General features: G+C 45.3%; 1 protein-coding gene across 1 annotated transcript; it reads left to right on the forward strand.

The window, feature by feature from the left end:
• Positions 1-10915: 10915 nt before the first annotated feature.
• LOC141097499 (paraneoplastic antigen Ma1 homolog) lies at positions 10916-12130 on the forward strand. The gene has a single exon (XM_073584722.1). The coding sequence runs from the start codon at positions 10916-10918 to the stop codon at positions 12128-12130; it is 1215 nt and encodes a 404-aa protein (XP_073440823.1).
• Positions 12131-16984: the final 4854 nt, after the last annotated feature.

A 16984-nucleotide genomic window follows, 5' to 3' on the forward strand; every position in this document is an offset into this window, starting at 1 on the left:
TAAGGAATTTTTCCCCTAATTGGAGCTATTAGTATCTGCCCCATGGGGTTTTTTCTTTCTTCTGGATCAACATGTTAGGATATAGGCTGAACTCAATGGACTTAAGCCTACCTTCGAGCTTAGAGTGTATACTAATTAGGATGTGAATGTGAATGGTAGGTCCTGTGTTATATACATACTTTATATTCATATAAAGGTGTTGTCCTTTCATTGCAACCTTGTCTGTGTTGATAATGAGACTTCTGAAAAGTCTTGCATACTCTGGTCATGAAGGTGATATCTGCGGAGCTCTGACCATTCTCTTGCTTCTGTAAGTCCCATCGATTTCAAATTAGAATCAAAAATTTAAAAATTGACATGCATATCAGTAACCAAATTATTTTCAGCCTCATGGTCTACAAACTGGACCACAAAATGGGATAGCATGGTTCATTGTGGGAGTTTTTTGGGAGTTCCCATAAGCAACAGATTCAAGGATTTAAAAGTTGTACAAAAAGGTGGTGAGTGATACATTTTTCCAGTATCCTTCTCCATATTTGCCTAAAAATCATAGCATGGTGGACACTGTTTATATGGATTATTGCATTCTTTTGGGTTTCGAGGATTGACAGTAGAGAGTATCTCCTGCCTTCTAGTAACAAATGGGTAAATTCTTTATAAAGTATCAACCCAGCCAAGCTTTATTAAGGAGTGACAAGACAATAGCGCTTGAACTGTACACACAAAGGATCACAAATCTTTCCTGTGAAAACCCAAACAAGAAATACAGAAAAAATACATGAGGCTCTCCCAGGGCTTAAGCATAAGAACTATCTTATTATGACAGCATTAAACAGAAAGAACATTTTCAGCCTAAGACAAATAAACTAGGAGACTTCACGCAATCACTGTTTTCCTGTTTTCTTCAAAAGTATTACAAAAAAAGTCTTCCATTAGAGCAAAGTTTTAAAGAGGACCTTTCACCAATTTTTTTTTATGTTGAAGAGGACGCACAATCCAATAGTGGCTAAGGAGCGGATTAAAACTGTTTTATTATTTTAATTTCTCCTCTCCGTTGCAGAGATATTGATAATCAAAGAATTTGGCACTTAATGAATTAACTCTTGTTAAGTCTAAGTGAGCATTCTCAGATAGTTTTCACTGGGGGTGTGTACTTCTTCTCCCAGTTTGACACTGACCAATAATAAGCAGGCAGCAACACACTAGAGAAAGAACACGCCTCCACCATAGTTTTGAACATGCCTTGTGCTCCTGCTAAATCTCCTGTCAGTTCCATAGTCTGCTTTAGAGAGAGGGGGAAGGGCACCTTCACTGCACTCTTTTGTCAGAGGCCACCTGTGCACATTAAGTACAGACTGCACTGATCATACTAGCATTATCGTGCTGCATCGGCGCAGTCCCCATGAATAGAAGTGCTGCTAGCCTGAGTTTGCACTCTAATTAAGTCCTCATCAAACATTACACAGCACATATTTATGGCACCAGTAAAGAGGTTGTCTGGTCTAAAACTACAAGTCTACGGTCACTCTATGTGGCTGCAGACTTTTAAATCCTCATGTCGCGCACAATACACACTGTGAGGATTCTCCAATTCATCTCGGGAACTGTGATTATGTGACCGCAAGTATGTGATATGCATACTCTTGGCCATAATCCAACTCCACTGTTTTATTAGACAATTGCATTGAGCGAGGTTCATCTATTAGGAATGTGGCTTGCAGTATGCATATCACACACTTGTAGTCACTTGACCACCATTCCCGACGCTGGCACCGGAGAATCCTCACAGTGCCCAGGCCGTGCGATGTGAGGATTCACAAGTCTGCAGTCACAAAGTTTGACTGTAGACTTGTAGTTTTAGACTGGACACCTCCCTTAACAGTAGATGAGAAGATCAAAATTGCAACATTAGTGGATATTAAAGTCTGCTCAGGGCCCTGCACAAAAGTGATATGCAGAAATGAAATAAAGTGAACGGAACAGTGCAGAGGGCACTGATGGCAGGAGGATATGAGTGAACATTCAATCAGTGACATCATTTTGTAGTAGACTCTTGGATACAGGTTATTTTGAGGTTCTGCAGCAACTGAGGTGTGTTTATGATGATATTTAGCAGGTGAGATGGGTATTATGAGGTTCTGTGTATCATCTGAGTTGGGTAATTTGAGGTTCTGTAGCAGCTGAGGTATGTATGATGAGATTCTGCAGAAGCTGAAGTGTGTATTATAAGGTTCTGCAACAGCTGATAGCCTCATAATACACACCTCATTTGCTTCACAACCACATAATACACATCTCAGTTGCTGTAGAACTTTATAATATGGGCAGCACGGTGGCTCAGTGGTTAGCATTGCAGCGCTGGGGTCATGGGTTCAAATCCCACCAAGGGCAACATCTGCAAGGAGTTTGTATGTTCTCCCGTGTTTGCGTGGGTTTCCTCTGGGTTCTCCGGTTTCCTCCCACACTCTAAAGACATACTGATAGGGAATTTAGATTTTGAGCCCCAATGGGGACAGTGATGATAATGTCTGTAAAGCGCTGTGGAGTTACTGGTGCAATGTAAGTGAGCAAAATAAATAATACACACTTCACCTGCTGGAGGGTCTCATAATACATCTCATTTTCTGAAGAGTCTCATAATACAGACAAATCAAAACTGCAGCAAGTAAAATATCGCTTTAACCAGGGTCTCTGCCCCTACACCATGCTGCACTCAGATAGGCTTGAAAAAAACCTGGTAACCTCTTGATAAGAGGTACATTGCAAAGATGCTAGTTTAGAAGTCGACAATGGTTTGGATTTAGACGGACCAATAATTGATAGATCCTGACTATCGGACCATGTAAACAAGGAAGACATTTGTTCTTTGGGTGAACGGATCTTTTATGCAAATATAAAAATCATCCTTCTTGGCAGCACATCTCCCCACCCAAACAGGGAGTGTCCTGCTAATAACATGAGGTTGAATTGGTTGTAGTAATATACGGTATTCTCTGGTTTGGAGGTCAGGTGCACAAGTAGGGATTCAACCCGTAAGCAAGCAAATAAGGAACTCAGCACTCAAATTGCAGTGAATTAAACAAATTCTTTTTAATGGCAATCCAATTAGTTAATGGTTCGGTCCTCGTAATTAGATCTTCATCAGAAATTAATGGCGCTATTCCACAGTGATGCATGTAGCATTACCTACAGCGCTGTATTTTGACAGAATATGGCAATCAGTTCTGGTGAAGGTCTAATTACTAGAAATGAAACGTTAGCTAATTGGATTGCCGTTAAAAAAACTTGTTTAATTCACTGCAATATCAGTGCCGAATTCCTCATTTACTACTAGCTGAAGAGCCCGGCGCTGCCCGGGCATAGTAACTAACTGTGGTTAGTTATAGCAAATTATAATTATCCTCCACCCATAGTCCCGTGCCCATATATCCATCATACATATCCACGATCCTATAGGCCCGTGCCCATATGCCCATCATACATATCCTCCATCCCATAGTCAAGTGCCCATATACCCATCACACATCCTCCATCCCATAGTCCCATGCCCATATACCCATCATACATATTCGCCATCCCATAGTCGAGAGCCCGTATACCCATTACACATCCTTCATCTCATAGTCCCATGCCCATATACCCATCATACATATCCGCCATCCCATAATCCCATATACCCGTCATACATATCCTCCATCCCATAGTCAAGTGCCAATATACCCATCACACATCCTCCATCCCATAGTCAACCATTATGACATCATAATGAGCGGCGGGGCTTGCAACCTATGATGACATCAGCGTTGCCATGGCAACCATTATGACATCATAACGAGGGGCGGGGCTTGATACACACACACTTTTTTCCCATTATGTAGATAGGGGCAAAATTGTTTGGTGAATTGGAACGCGCAGGGTTAAAATTTCGCCTCACAACATAGCCTAGGTCACTCTCGGGGTCCAGACATGTGACTGTGCCAAATTTTTTGGCTGTAGCTGCGACGGTACGGAGCCAATCCCGGACATACACACATACATACACACACTTGCGCTTTATATATTAGATCACGCTGAATTGGGACAGAACTGTTGTATTAGGCCTCTTTCACACATCAGGTTTTCGCCGTCAGGCGCGATCCGGCGCTTTTGACAAAAACCGGATCCGGCGAAATGCAATGACTTGCATTAGAGCCGGATCGAGCCGGATGGCCATGCGTTTCATCCGATTTTCGCCGGATCCGGCAATGTGACGCGATCCGGCGTCTGGAAAAAACGGCTACTGTAGCGTTTTTTGTCTCCGCCGAAAAAGCCGGACACGCCGAATCCGGCGTGTCCGGCTTTTTCATACAATGAAAGCCTATGAGCGCCGCAATGCGCCTGATCCGGCGACAGCCGAATCCGGTGGCCGGATCCGTTTTTTTGGGTCTGAGCATGCTCAGTAGCTCTGCCCACAAGACATATATAAAAGCAAGACAGTGGGACCCTCAGCCACACCCAACATGCCACCCAAGCCAAGAACCAGGAGCAGGAGAAGGCAGCAGACATCTGCAGCAGCACCATCAGCACCACCCCAAATGGAGCAGCATGCTGAACAACGGGAGGGGAGTCCAGCAGCAGATGAGAGATGGTAATTATCAAATCCCCCATTCCTCCAAACTAGGGCTATGGAATATCAAGATATTCATTGGCCCTTTGTTTCTCTTTATTCAACAGCCGCCCAAGAGATGCAGCAGCAGCAGCAGCAATGGCAGCAGCAGGAACACCACCCACAGCCATGGAGTCTGGCCATGAGGAAGACAGCACATCTTCTTCTGGGAGCCCTCCCTCGCATCGTCAGCGTTTGACGGTAAGTTTTTATTTCCAAAATCCATCATCTCTGTAATATATGTGTATTCATTGCCTTTTATTTCAAAACAGGAATCACAAGATGAAGAGGAGCTCCCAGAAGAAGAAGGAAGGGGTGGACAGACACCTGGAGTGGGCTCACAATTGGTAAGTTTTTTGCATCAAACGCAGAAACACAACATCACACTACACACAACACATAGGAAACAATGTTCTGCAGACCAAAAACAGCAAACAAATGCCTACATCCAAAGACATAACATTTTTTGTTTTCTTCTCTAGTCTTCCCAATCTGGTGCTCGGCCAAGAGGTCCTCGCAGTGCCTCCCAGGGTCGTCGGCGACAGCAACGCGGCGGTCACCAGCGTGTAAGTATAAATATTTTTGCTTTGTTTTTTTGCACTTTTTATTTCATTTCTTTTGTGGAGGCTAATTATGTTATTTTTGTCTTTTTCTTTAACAGCCTTCACAGCGTGCTCCCGACTCTTACGGTGAGGATGGAGGGATTGATGTGGACCGCCTCATCGATCTCGTCAGAGAAAGGGAGCCGCTCTGGAATATGGCTGACCGCCGCCACGCTGACCTTATCGTTACCCGACGACTCTGGGAGGAAATCTGTTCGCTCCTTGTGGACCGCTGGGAGGACCTCGAAGCTCGGGCCCAGATTAAAGAGCGTAAGTATATACAGTACCGGTTGCTTGATTTAAACCAGTGTTTCCCGAACTCCAGTCCTCGTGGTCCCCACGGATCATGTGTTCAGGATTTCTATTTACTTTGGAAATCCTGAAAACATGACCCCTGGGGACCATGAGGACTGGAGTTTGGGAAACACTGATGTTGTATACTAACCACTTTGTCCTTTCTCGTTTCAGGGGAGAGAATTGTGAAGCGGTGGCGGTCTGTGAGGGATCGTTTCAAGAAGGAGTTCAATAAAGAGATGCGGGCCCCGAGTGGATCTGGAGGACGCAGGAGCAAGTACAAGTACGCACGAGCCCTGTCGTTCCTCCGGGAGACAATGCTCACCAGAAGGTAAACATAACACACCACATGTGACAAAAAAATGTTTAGATGTAACTTTTTTTTTTCAGCCAGGGCCATACCATGTCACTATTTTAATTGTTTTTTTTTCTCTTTATTCCACAGCATGGTGAGCAGCACTCGGGAGCCTGCACGATTGGACCCTTCTGAGGCGATCCCTGAGGAGACCGGCACCGAGGGACACTTCGACCGCCCCGGTACATCTGCACCTTCCCAGCCTTCCCACACATTCGACCCATCTGTCCCATCCACCAGCACAGGAGCATCGTGGCCGCCTACATTACATGAAGCTGCTGGTGAGGAGATCGCTTTCCCTTTACCCCACCCTTCTGCCCCTGCCACCTCTAGTACACCTGCGGGTACTGGGCGGCAGCGGCAGAGGGGTCAGGAAAAGAGTTATGCGCCAGAGTTCTTGCATCTGAATGCATCTTTCCAGAACTGTCTAAAAGTCTTGTCAGAGCAAATCTCCGCAGGCTTTCAGCAGATCAACTCCAGCATTCTGGAGGTGAAGACACTTCTGCAAACCATGCATTCAGAAGCAAGATCTTCGCCAAACCACACCTTTTTCAGGTCTGTTGTGGAGCGCATGGCAACACTATCTCCTACCCAGCAGATGCATGTAATGCATTCGTGCCACGGTGCTCTACAGCAGGTTACCTCCCAACCTCCACCTCCCACCACTGTAGTTCCTCCACCTGCACCCCCTCCAGCCACTTTCCATCCTCCCCCTCCTATTACATCTGCACCCCCTCCAGCCACTTTCCATCCTCCCCCTCCTATTACATACCAGCAACCTGCCCAGTACCAGCAACCTCCCCAGTACCAGCAACCTCCCCAGTACCAGACATCTCCCCACTTCCAGCAACCTGCCCCGTACCAAACTCCTTCCCCGTACCAAACTCCTTCCCCGTACCAAACTCCTTCCCCATAAAACTTTCCATCAACATCATCTGCTCCTACAGTCCCTGCCCAACCCTCCACTCCACCACCCACCACCTCTTCTGCCTCCCACATGTCCACCCATTCTGTAGCTTTTTCCACACCATCACCTCTAACTGTTCCTTCCCCACCACGATCCCAGTCCTCTCTCCACACTCCCATTGTCGAAGTGTCCCGCAGCCCCTCCAGCAGTATTTCCACCCCACACTACACAGATTTGTAATGTGTGTTTTGTAATAAAAATGCCCAGTTGGTTTCAAACCTTTATTAAAAAAGTTTTTTTAACTTTAAAAACAGTTTACAAAAAAAAAATATTTTAAATAAAAGTTAAATTATTGTTTACACTGGTTGTCTGTCATTTCTTTCTGCGGTGAAATATGTTTAAAAAAAAGGTTAAATACAGGGTATTTAAAAGGTAAAAAGGTATTCAAAACCAGGTATATAACTGTGGGTAAATTTTAGCTTTTTGCCACAGTTGTGTTCCTGGTTGTGTTTGAAGCAAAGTATTTCACCTAAAAAGTTGTGTTTATTGTTGGTGATTTCCTAACAATGTACACAACTTTTGTTAAAAGGTGAAATACTTTGCATAAAACACAACCAGGTACACACCTGTGGCCTAAAGCTAAAAATAGAGACCATGACAAGATAGCCAACTTTGGTTGGCAAAGTTATATACTGTTGGTACAGAAGGTACACAAGTTTGGTTAGGGCACAAATCTTTCACACTCTGTCATCCTGCCAGTGTACTCTGCCTTGAGGTGACATAAAGTATAGTGCAAAATTGTCCCTCATTACTGAAACCGTCACAGAACTTCTAGTGGTAATGTCATGGTAATCTTGCAAGGTGGTTTCTTCAGAGGTGTCCTCAATGGAAATGGGTTCCTTGCAGATAACAAAATTGTGGAGTACCACGCAAGCTTTGATCACCTCGTCAACAGTTTCTGTCTTGAGGTTGATCGCAGTCAATAGGACCCGCCATTTGGCTGTCAGAATACCAAAGGTACATTCAACCATTCTTCTTGCTCTTGTGAGGCGGTAATTAAAAATGCGTTTTGGTCTTGTCAATCCTCTGCTAGAGTACGGTTTCAAAAGGTGTTCTGACAGCTGGAAGGCTTCATCCCCTACACAGACAAATGGCATAGGTGGACCAGATGTTTGCGGCAGCGGTCTAGGTGGTGGGAACTGGAAGGTGTTTCCATACAGTTTACGCCCCATGGCAGACAGTTTGAAAACTTGAGAGTCATTGGAGCGGCCATAGGCCCCAATATCAACAGCAATAAATTTGTATTCCGCGTCAGCGATGGCCATGAGGACAATTGAAAAATATTTCTTGTAATTGAAATATTCCGATCCCGATCCAGCTGGCTTTACAATGCGGATATGTTTCCCGTCCACAGCACCCAAGCAGTTGGGAAACTGACATATCTGTTGAAACTTGTCAGCAATTTCAATCCACCTCTCTGTTGTGGGCTCTGGTAAAAACTCTTCAGCTAAGGAGTCCCACAGTGCACAGCATGTGTACTTCACTATTCCAGATATGGTGGAAATCCCGAGTCTGTACTGGAAATGCAGTGACGAAAGGGATTCTCCAGTTGCAAGAAATCTGTGGGGAATTAAAAAACAATAAATTAGTTTTAAATCACAGCATTACATACCAAAACTCAGCTATAACACTTGGAGATACAAACTACCACCAACAAGATTGCAGTGAAAGTGTGCTCTGATGCGATCACATCCAATAAATGTGGCTTACCTTAAAGTCACCATCAGACGCTCTGTGGGTGAAACAGAGAAGCGGCAATAGGTGTCCGCTTTTCTTATGAGGTGTGCAATGCGCTCCACCAAGTAATCAAAATTCTCCATTTTCATCCGAACATATCCAAAAAATTTGTCCGGGTTTCGTCGAAGGTCCATGCAGAGTGTAGAATAGACCCCACGCGTCATTCTCTTGGCTGTGATGGGGTGGATCCACAAACGTCGTCTACGATGCCTGATGCGCTGCTGTCTCGCTCTCTCCTTCTCCAGAACAATCACCCTCAAACGATTCGCCTCCGCTATAAAATCCGCCAAATTCTTCAAAATATTTCCAATCACAACATCCATCTTCGCCAACTTGCTCTTCTCTCCAACCTGCACTTTCTCCTCTACAACCTGTCAAAGAAAGGCTGTAGGAACATGCTATATATAGTTTTCCAGTAGCCAATCCCGTTCGGAAGGCCACAAGGGTCAATTTTAAAAACCGGATCCGGCGTAATCCGTCGAAAAACGGATAGAAAAACGGATGAACCGGATGAGACGGATCCGGTTTTGTCTGTCAAGAACAAGACGGATCCGGCAGAAAACGGATCCGGCACATCAGGTTTTACAAAACATTTGCCGGATCCGGCGTTCCGGCACGACGCCGGATCGCGCCTGACGCCGAAAACCTGATGTGTGAAAGTAGCCTTAGCGATTGTTCTGTGCCCATCAGTTTTTGTCTGGCTGTATATAAATGGCAAGTGAATTGAGCGCTGATCATCACTCATTAATGGGCTGGAGTAAGCTTGTCTAAATGAACCTTTGTTCACTATTATGGCCACATAATATGTAAGAGGGTGTGCCATAAAGGATAACATTCCCCACCGCTATGTGGTATTTGTGTCCAGAGATGACCTCCTACTGCCCAATTGAAACCCTGCGGAACTAACAGGAAGAGGAAGAGTTTTGGGCAGGAATGGTGCAAAAGGTCATGTGGCCTTAATGTTGCAGCTCCCTGATGAGGCGCAAGTGAGCCATGCCATTACTTCACTGACATACAGTATAGGGTGCTGTTTGGGGTAGTGCAGCCAGTCAGGACAGGGACCGGCCATTGTGAGAAAGGCCCAGAGAACAGTGCTTGACTTTGTCCAAAGGACTTGCAGTCTAGCGGGAAAAACCAAGACCCCCACTAGGGCCTAGAAGAAAGGAAAGGGAACATTAGGATAATACTTTACATGTTTGTGGACACTATCAGCATTGGGGATTAGCTTGACAGTACTGTGTAGAAAACTTGCCATAAGAATTACATTATATGTTTCATACTGTATTTACTCTGTTATAAATGTAACACATGCACAGGGAACTGTTAGAGCATCTACTGGAATTCTGGAGCTTGCAGACTCTAAGAGGAGTTATGCAGTGGCTGTTAACCAGGGACCTACAGACACTAATCGTTTTTCTCCTGAGTGGCAGAAGACTACAACTCCCAGGGATCCTTGTTCCAGTGAGATGATAGAAGAAGGGAGGAGGAGGGACTTGGGGGAGGATGCTGAGGAGAAAGTGAAAGAAAAGAGAGAGAGGAGAGAAAATGTGGCTGCTGCTGCTGGTTATGAGAAACAGAGCGGTGTGTATCTTGATTCCCCTAAGTTGCAGAGTATGGAGGACCCTGTGGAGATACCAGTGTTGCCGGAGAGCAAAGATCCAGAGAGTCCTGCCAGTACTCCCATCGCATAAAGGTCTAAATCCTGCAACCCTCAGCTGGAGTCTAAAGAATCCTCCAGTCATTAGAGACACAGTGAGTGCCCTTATGAGACTTGTGGTTCTATCAGCGCTATTTACAGTGAGTACAAGGCAACATAAACTATTGACATCAATGTTCATCTAAGTGCACCCACGATTGTTACTTTGTGCGCCAACATCCGCGGCAACTGGGCCCCAACGTTTGGACTGAGTAAATACAGAAGACAGGGACTTTGCCACGTTATATTAGCAGGGTTGGAGTTTAATTAGACAGTGATGTGTATATGACTTTTATAGAGCATAGTTAATTGCATTGTATGTTTATTCCTGTAAATCCATTTTAATTCTGCTTCATAGTAATAAATCTGTTAAACTGTTGTACTCCTGCTCCCTGAGTGTGTACCGAGCTGTGGCAGGGGTTTCCCGAATCAGCCTCTGGCATAAGATATCTGTCCTTCTGCAGCCCAGAGACAGAGCTCCAATCAAGATTCGGGTGGAGGCACTGCGTACAGAAGAGGTGAGACCCCCCCCATAACACCCAGGGTACAGTGGTAGCCATAAAGGGGTGTTACAGTGGAGGCACTGCTGAGATCCAGAACTAACACAGGAGTATTTACTATGGAGACTTTAACAGAGCGAGAAGCGTATTTGTGGTGCCGAGAGATGGATGTAACAGCTAAACAAAGCTTTGCAGTGAGTGGTGAGCTTCGTGATGCATCTGATGAGGAGATACTGAAAATAGTTAACCGACTCACTGAACTTGCCCACCCTAAAGTGGTCGACCGCAGGAAGGAAAAAGGGGGACAATTACCCACAGCCCTGATCTCAACAGGGCAGATTTTAAGGAAAGAATATTTCCCATCCATGATAACCGTGCCCCCAGAGCATGGTAGACAATGGAAGATCACTTGGCCTATTGAGTCCAAAGTGGAGACCCAGCAACAGGGATCAAACACTCAGCCTAGAAAGACTAGTATAAGTCCGCCCTCTACCCCATTTAGGGCCAGTCAGGAAGAGACAGCTGTCCCTGCTGATGTGCTTATGACAGCGATGGAAAAGTTAGTCAGTCAATTCGCAAAGATGCAGCCAGAGGGGAACTACCGTCGCCTAAGAACTTTTTCGGGTGCCCTCCCCACCCCTGCTGGAGAAGAAGGCTATGATACTTGGAGGGATGTCACTTTGCTGTGCTCAGAAGAGTGGCAGTGCACTGATGCTGTGAAGAAGCAGAGAATAGTAGAAAGTTTGAGGGGTACTGCTATGGAAGTGGTGCAGGCTGTTTGGCGGAACAGGCCACAAGCAACTTATCAAGATTATATGAGTGCTTTAGAAGATGCTTTTGGATCCCCTGAAGATGCTACTGATCTTCTCTATAAACTCCGTACCACCTACCAACTGCCAGATGAGAAGATGTCTTACTATCTCTACCGGTTAGACAAGCTGGCTCAAAGAATAGTATCTAAAGGTGGAGTCAGCCCTAAAGAAGTTGATCAGTGTCGTCTGGAACAGGTACTCAGAGGAGCTCTCACGCATGATCCAATTGCCCAGCGGATGAGGTCTTGTGATAGAGAGAAGATTCCTGGTTCTTTTCATGAGCTGCTTAAGGAAGTTCGCAAGGAGGAGTTTATTTTGGCAGCAAGAGAGAAGATATCCCCTCGGGTGACTACTGTTGCCCTGAAGCCAGCAGCCGACTGCCGAGAGATGGAACTGCTGACAGTCATCGAGAAACAGGGGGAGCAGATTACACAATTGTTAAGTGCCAAGGCCAAGACAATACAGCGGCTACAAAGTGCTGTGGAGGTAGCCGAGAAGCAAACCCTGGTTTCAGGGAGCTAGAATGATGACCTCTGTAGAGTAAAGAGTATGAGACCAAAAGGGTGCTTTGTTTGTGGGTGTCCTGACCATATGGCTCGTCAGTGTCGGAAGAGGTGGAGCTCAAGGAACTCTTCACATTCGTCCAAACAGACTGGGTGGATGGATAGGGTCCCCGCCTCGGAGGTGAAGACTCGGTGCCATGGACATCAAACTAATGCCCTCTCTATGCAATGCCAAGTGGCAAATGTGACCCCAGATTCTCTTCCTCAACTGACTCGTAATCAAGTTAGAAAGGCGCAGCAGGAGGATCGGTCGGTGGGGGTAGTCCGATGGTGGGTTAAGAGGGGCTTGAGGCCCGAGAAGAATGCCTTGAGAACAGAGGTGTCTGTTCTGCTGACTCGGCAGTTAGAGTCGCTAGTAGTAAGAAATGGACTACTATACCGGGAGACAAAGCGCCAGAAGGGAGGAGTTTGTAGACAGCTGGTGTTACCCACCCGATTTTGGAGGATGGTCATGAAGTCCCTGCATGATGATCATGGACATCTTGGCATCGAGAAAACCACGGGTCTTGTGGCTGACCGATTTTACTGGCCTCGGATGGAAGCAGATATAGAAGAATACTGCAAATCATGCTCCCGGTGGTGTCCTGACCCTTATGTGGTGATGGAGAAGCAGCCTGGTGTCCATGCCCCCAGAGTAAAGTCTGAGAAAGGGGGCGGAGCAGTCAAAACCTATCATCGACACCATCTGTTGCCTGTGGGAAAGAACATCCCTTTACCACCGTTGCAAATTCAATGAGGTCGTACCACCCCTCTGTGCAATAGGAGAAGTCATAGGGGTGAACCTCCACCCCAGCTTGGGGTTGCCTCAGGACGAAGTGGCAGCGAGTTTGGGGATGAATGGGAAGCTGACAGTCAATGGAGCTACAGATGGACCGAGGACCCATGCCCCACAGGCTCGGGCCTTGAAAACCAGACTCCTGAAGTGGAAACACGAACAAAGTACATTTGTTAGGAGGCTAAGGCGCTCTGTCCACAATTGGGGGAGAGTCCAGAAGAAGGACAAATGTTGAATGGAGAGATCCATCTGGAGGAGCCCATTTTGGAGAGACAAGAGTCGGGGGTTGAGGAGGGGGCCCCCTCACTACACACTCGTCCCAAGCGGGACATTAGGCCCCCATGATGTTGACCTAAGATAGAATGGGACATACCACTGAGGTCCCTAGGCTGATACCCTCTAATTCCAATTCTGTTTGGGCCTATTACTCGGTATCTCCCATGTGTCCAGGTGGTGGTTTGTGTGCAGGTAAATTTGATGTTAGTCAGGATGCACTAACCCCCTTTCATGTTTCAGGTGGTGAGTCCTCATATCGTGATGGGACACTTTCAATGACTCACCAGCAGGAGAATGTAACACATGCACAGGGAACTGGTAGAGTATCTACTGGAATGCTGGAGCTTACAGACTCTAAGAAGAGTTTTGCAGTGGCTGTTAAACAGGGACCTACAGACACTAATCGTTTTTCTCCTGAGTGGCAGAATACTACAACTCCCAGGGATCCTTGTTCCAGTGAGATGATAGAAGAAGGGAGGAGGAGGGACTTGGGGGAGGACGCTGAGGAGAAAGTGAAAGAAAAGAGAGAGAGGAGAGAAAACGTGGCTGCTGCTGCTGGTTATGAGAAACAGAGCGGTGTGTATCTTGATTCCCCTAAGTTGCAGAGTATGGAGGACCCTGCAGAGATACCAGTGTTGCCAGAGAGAGTAAAGATCCAGAGAGTCCCGTCAGTACTCCCATCGGATAAAGGTCTAAATCATGCAGCCCTCAGCTGGAGTCTAAAGAATCCTCCAGTCATTAGAGACACAGTGAGTGCCCTTATGAGACTTGTGGTTCTATCAGGGCTATTTACAGTGAGTACAAGGCAACATAAACTATTGACATCAATGTTCATCTAAGTGCACCCACGATTGTTACTTTGTGCACCAACATCCGCGGCAACTGGGCCCCAAGTTTGGACTGAGTAAATACAGAAGAGGGGGACTTTGCCTCGTTATATTTGCAGGGTCGAGTTTAATTAGACAGTGATGTGTATATGACTTTTATAGAGCATAGTTAATTGCATTGTATGTTTATTCCTGTAAATCCATTTTAATTCTGCTTCATAGCAATAAATCTGTTAAACTGTTTTACTCCTGCTTCCTGAGTGTGTACCGAGCTGTGGCAGGGGTTTCCCGAATCAGCCCCTGGCATAAGATAACTGTCCTTCTGCAGCCCAGAGACAGAGCTCCAATCAAGATTCGGGTGGAGGCACTGCGTACAGAAGAGGTGAGACCCCCCCATAATACTCAGGGTACAGTAGTAGCCATAAAGGGGTGTTACATATATATCATATTCTCCTGTTAAATCAATCATTCCCATTCTCACCTTAGGGAAATAAACAGTTATGTCAGTTACTTCCACGTGTTCTTATCTGTGTGTTGCATCCCATGACCTGTTTACACATAGACATTAGAAAGCTGTCTGTTGAGCGCTCATTTGAAGGACAGCTATCTCCCCATAGATAGGAACATTTGGCTTGGCCAATTGTGTACACCTTCCACCATGAGAGAGTGATATCAGTTGGTTTTGACAACTTTAGTCTAGTGTGACATGCAGAAATAGTGCTAACTGCTATTGCTTCAAAAGCATTACGCAACTATAGGGGTTAACACGGTCATAGGAGACAGGGAGTGGATAGCAGAGCCCCAGGGGGATTATGGGAAACTTGTTGACATTCTGGCAGCAGCCGAAAGAGATGAGTGGTGTATAATCTGTCTCTGAAATACCTTCAGGCAAGTGAACCATAGGGACACAGGATTCCAGTACAGAGTGAAGCTGGGCTACCCCTATACTATGACTTGAGAAAGTCTATCAGGAGCAGGAAGATAAGTACGATAAGAAATTGTGTTACAGGGATAATCTCCCTCAGCAAACCATCCCCCTCCTCCTTCTCACTGTGCTAGCAGAAATGCTGTGTACTGCTGTGCCTGTGTAAAAAGTCTTGATCCGTGCTGAACTGTGCTAACAAAAGAGTCTGTTAGTCAATGTGCCTCTAAGAAGCAGCTATACTGTTATAAAGCCTGTGCTCAAGAGTCTTGAATTGTACTGAATGTGCTGTGACATTAAACTACTCTGTTCATGTTCATGAGGACTCTATTAGTTGTATCTGTGTGAGCAAGTGGATCTATCTTGTGCCTGATGAAGCTGCAGTACATGGTCTCCCTGAGTAACGGTTCTCCCAGAGTACCAAAGAATTCATGAGACCTGTTCCGCCCCTATCTGAACCTAGCGGCGTACACATAACACTAATGTGTATAGAGACCTTTAGTTATTGGCCACAAGTTAGCATAACATTTTCCAAATTCCAATGACTTTGATTACAAAGTTCTTTCCTGACTACTATGTTTGGATGCTTTTTTAATTAAGAAATCTATTTTAAGAAAGCACACCCCCATATCGGGAGATTCACCATACTGAGGCTATTGTTATGGCTTCAGTTTAGGGAGGAAAGTCGCAAAACTGGAAAGATGTGCTGACTGAAGTCTTTGAGATTTCCTTAAGTGGATTTGTCACATGCCATTTACTCTGGAAAATACGACGCCTCAGAAATAAAGTCTTTTTAAAACCAAACTTCTTTAATTTACCGTGCAAGACATAATGAACTGTTGACGTTTTATCTAATTGTTTTGTGATACTATGTAAACCAAGTCATGATCCCTTCTTGGGAGAAAATCAAGACTCCAAGTTGCTGTCTCAGCAGGAACAACCTTCGTCTGGGCCAAGTTCTGTTTTATACAAACATAATGGATTAAATCGTAGCCAGAGGTGTAATCACTACGCAGTATGGTCCTGTTTATATAAAGTATAGGCACCGTTCAAGCATAACGATCGAGCAATCAGCATTCCAACCACTACTTCACCAGGCTCTTATAATGTGTATTTAACATAATAATGTGTATTTAACATAATCAGCTCTATGCATCTAGGACTTGATAAAGTAAATGTAAAGTATATCTGTCACCAACTATCAACATTAGTAAGACACATTATTAATCACATATATTGTTTGTGTATATATATATATATTTATATTTTTTATGAACAAAATGTAAAGTTAATGAACAAAACCAGGAGTTAAAGCTCGAAGGAGGTAGTTTGTATATTTCCAGTGCATTCTGGGAAGAGTGAAGAGTTGCCGCGAGTCTGAAGATCTTTGGTGTAGCTGGATCGAGCTGCTTGAAGGAAACCTTTACAACAGTTCAACAGCAATTCATTTTGTTCAACATGGAAAATGAGATTACCCATATGATGTGCTGCAATGTGTGCTATAATTTACAGACCGAGGCTGCGTTCATACGTCACGGTTTTTTCGCTGCGTTTTTAATGCACGATTTTGCCGCGAAAACGCAAAAAAACCCAGCATCCCATGCAATCCTATGGGATTCCGCAATGCTGTGCTAATGCTGCGGATATTCCCGCGGTGGAATCGCATCGCGGAAAAATCCGCAGCATGCTCATTATTTTGCGGAATCGCGGCAATTCCGCCCACATAGGAATGCATTGTTCTGCTTACTTTCCGCATGTGCCTGTGCCCACCATGCGAAAAGTAAGCAGAACATTTGCGGATGGTACCCACGGTCCGGAGGAGAGGAGACTGTCCTCCAGGCTCTGGGTACCATATCCCTGTAAAAAATAGAATTAAAATAAAAAAATCGGGTTATATTCACCTTCCGACGTCCCGCGCAGTGTCCCCAGGCTTCAGCGATACACGCGGCAGGTTCCGTTCCCAGTAATGCATTGTGATAATGACCTTTGATGACGTCGCGTCTCGCGATACTG

Source organism: Dendrobates tinctorius, unplaced genomic scaffold (genome assembly GCF_039654945.1).
Source record: "Dendrobates tinctorius isolate UK_male_01 unplaced genomic scaffold, ASM3965494v1 ptg000084l, whole genome shotgun sequence".
NCBI classification, from domain to species: domain Eukaryota; kingdom Metazoa; phylum Chordata; class Amphibia; order Anura; family Dendrobatidae; genus Dendrobates; species Dendrobates tinctorius.

What these genes read in the sequence shown, in the direction of transcription:
- LOC141097499 (XM_073584722.1), top strand. Translation starts at nt 10,916, where the DNA reads ATGGAGACTTTAACAGAGCGAGAAGCGTATTTGTGGTGCCGAGAGATG.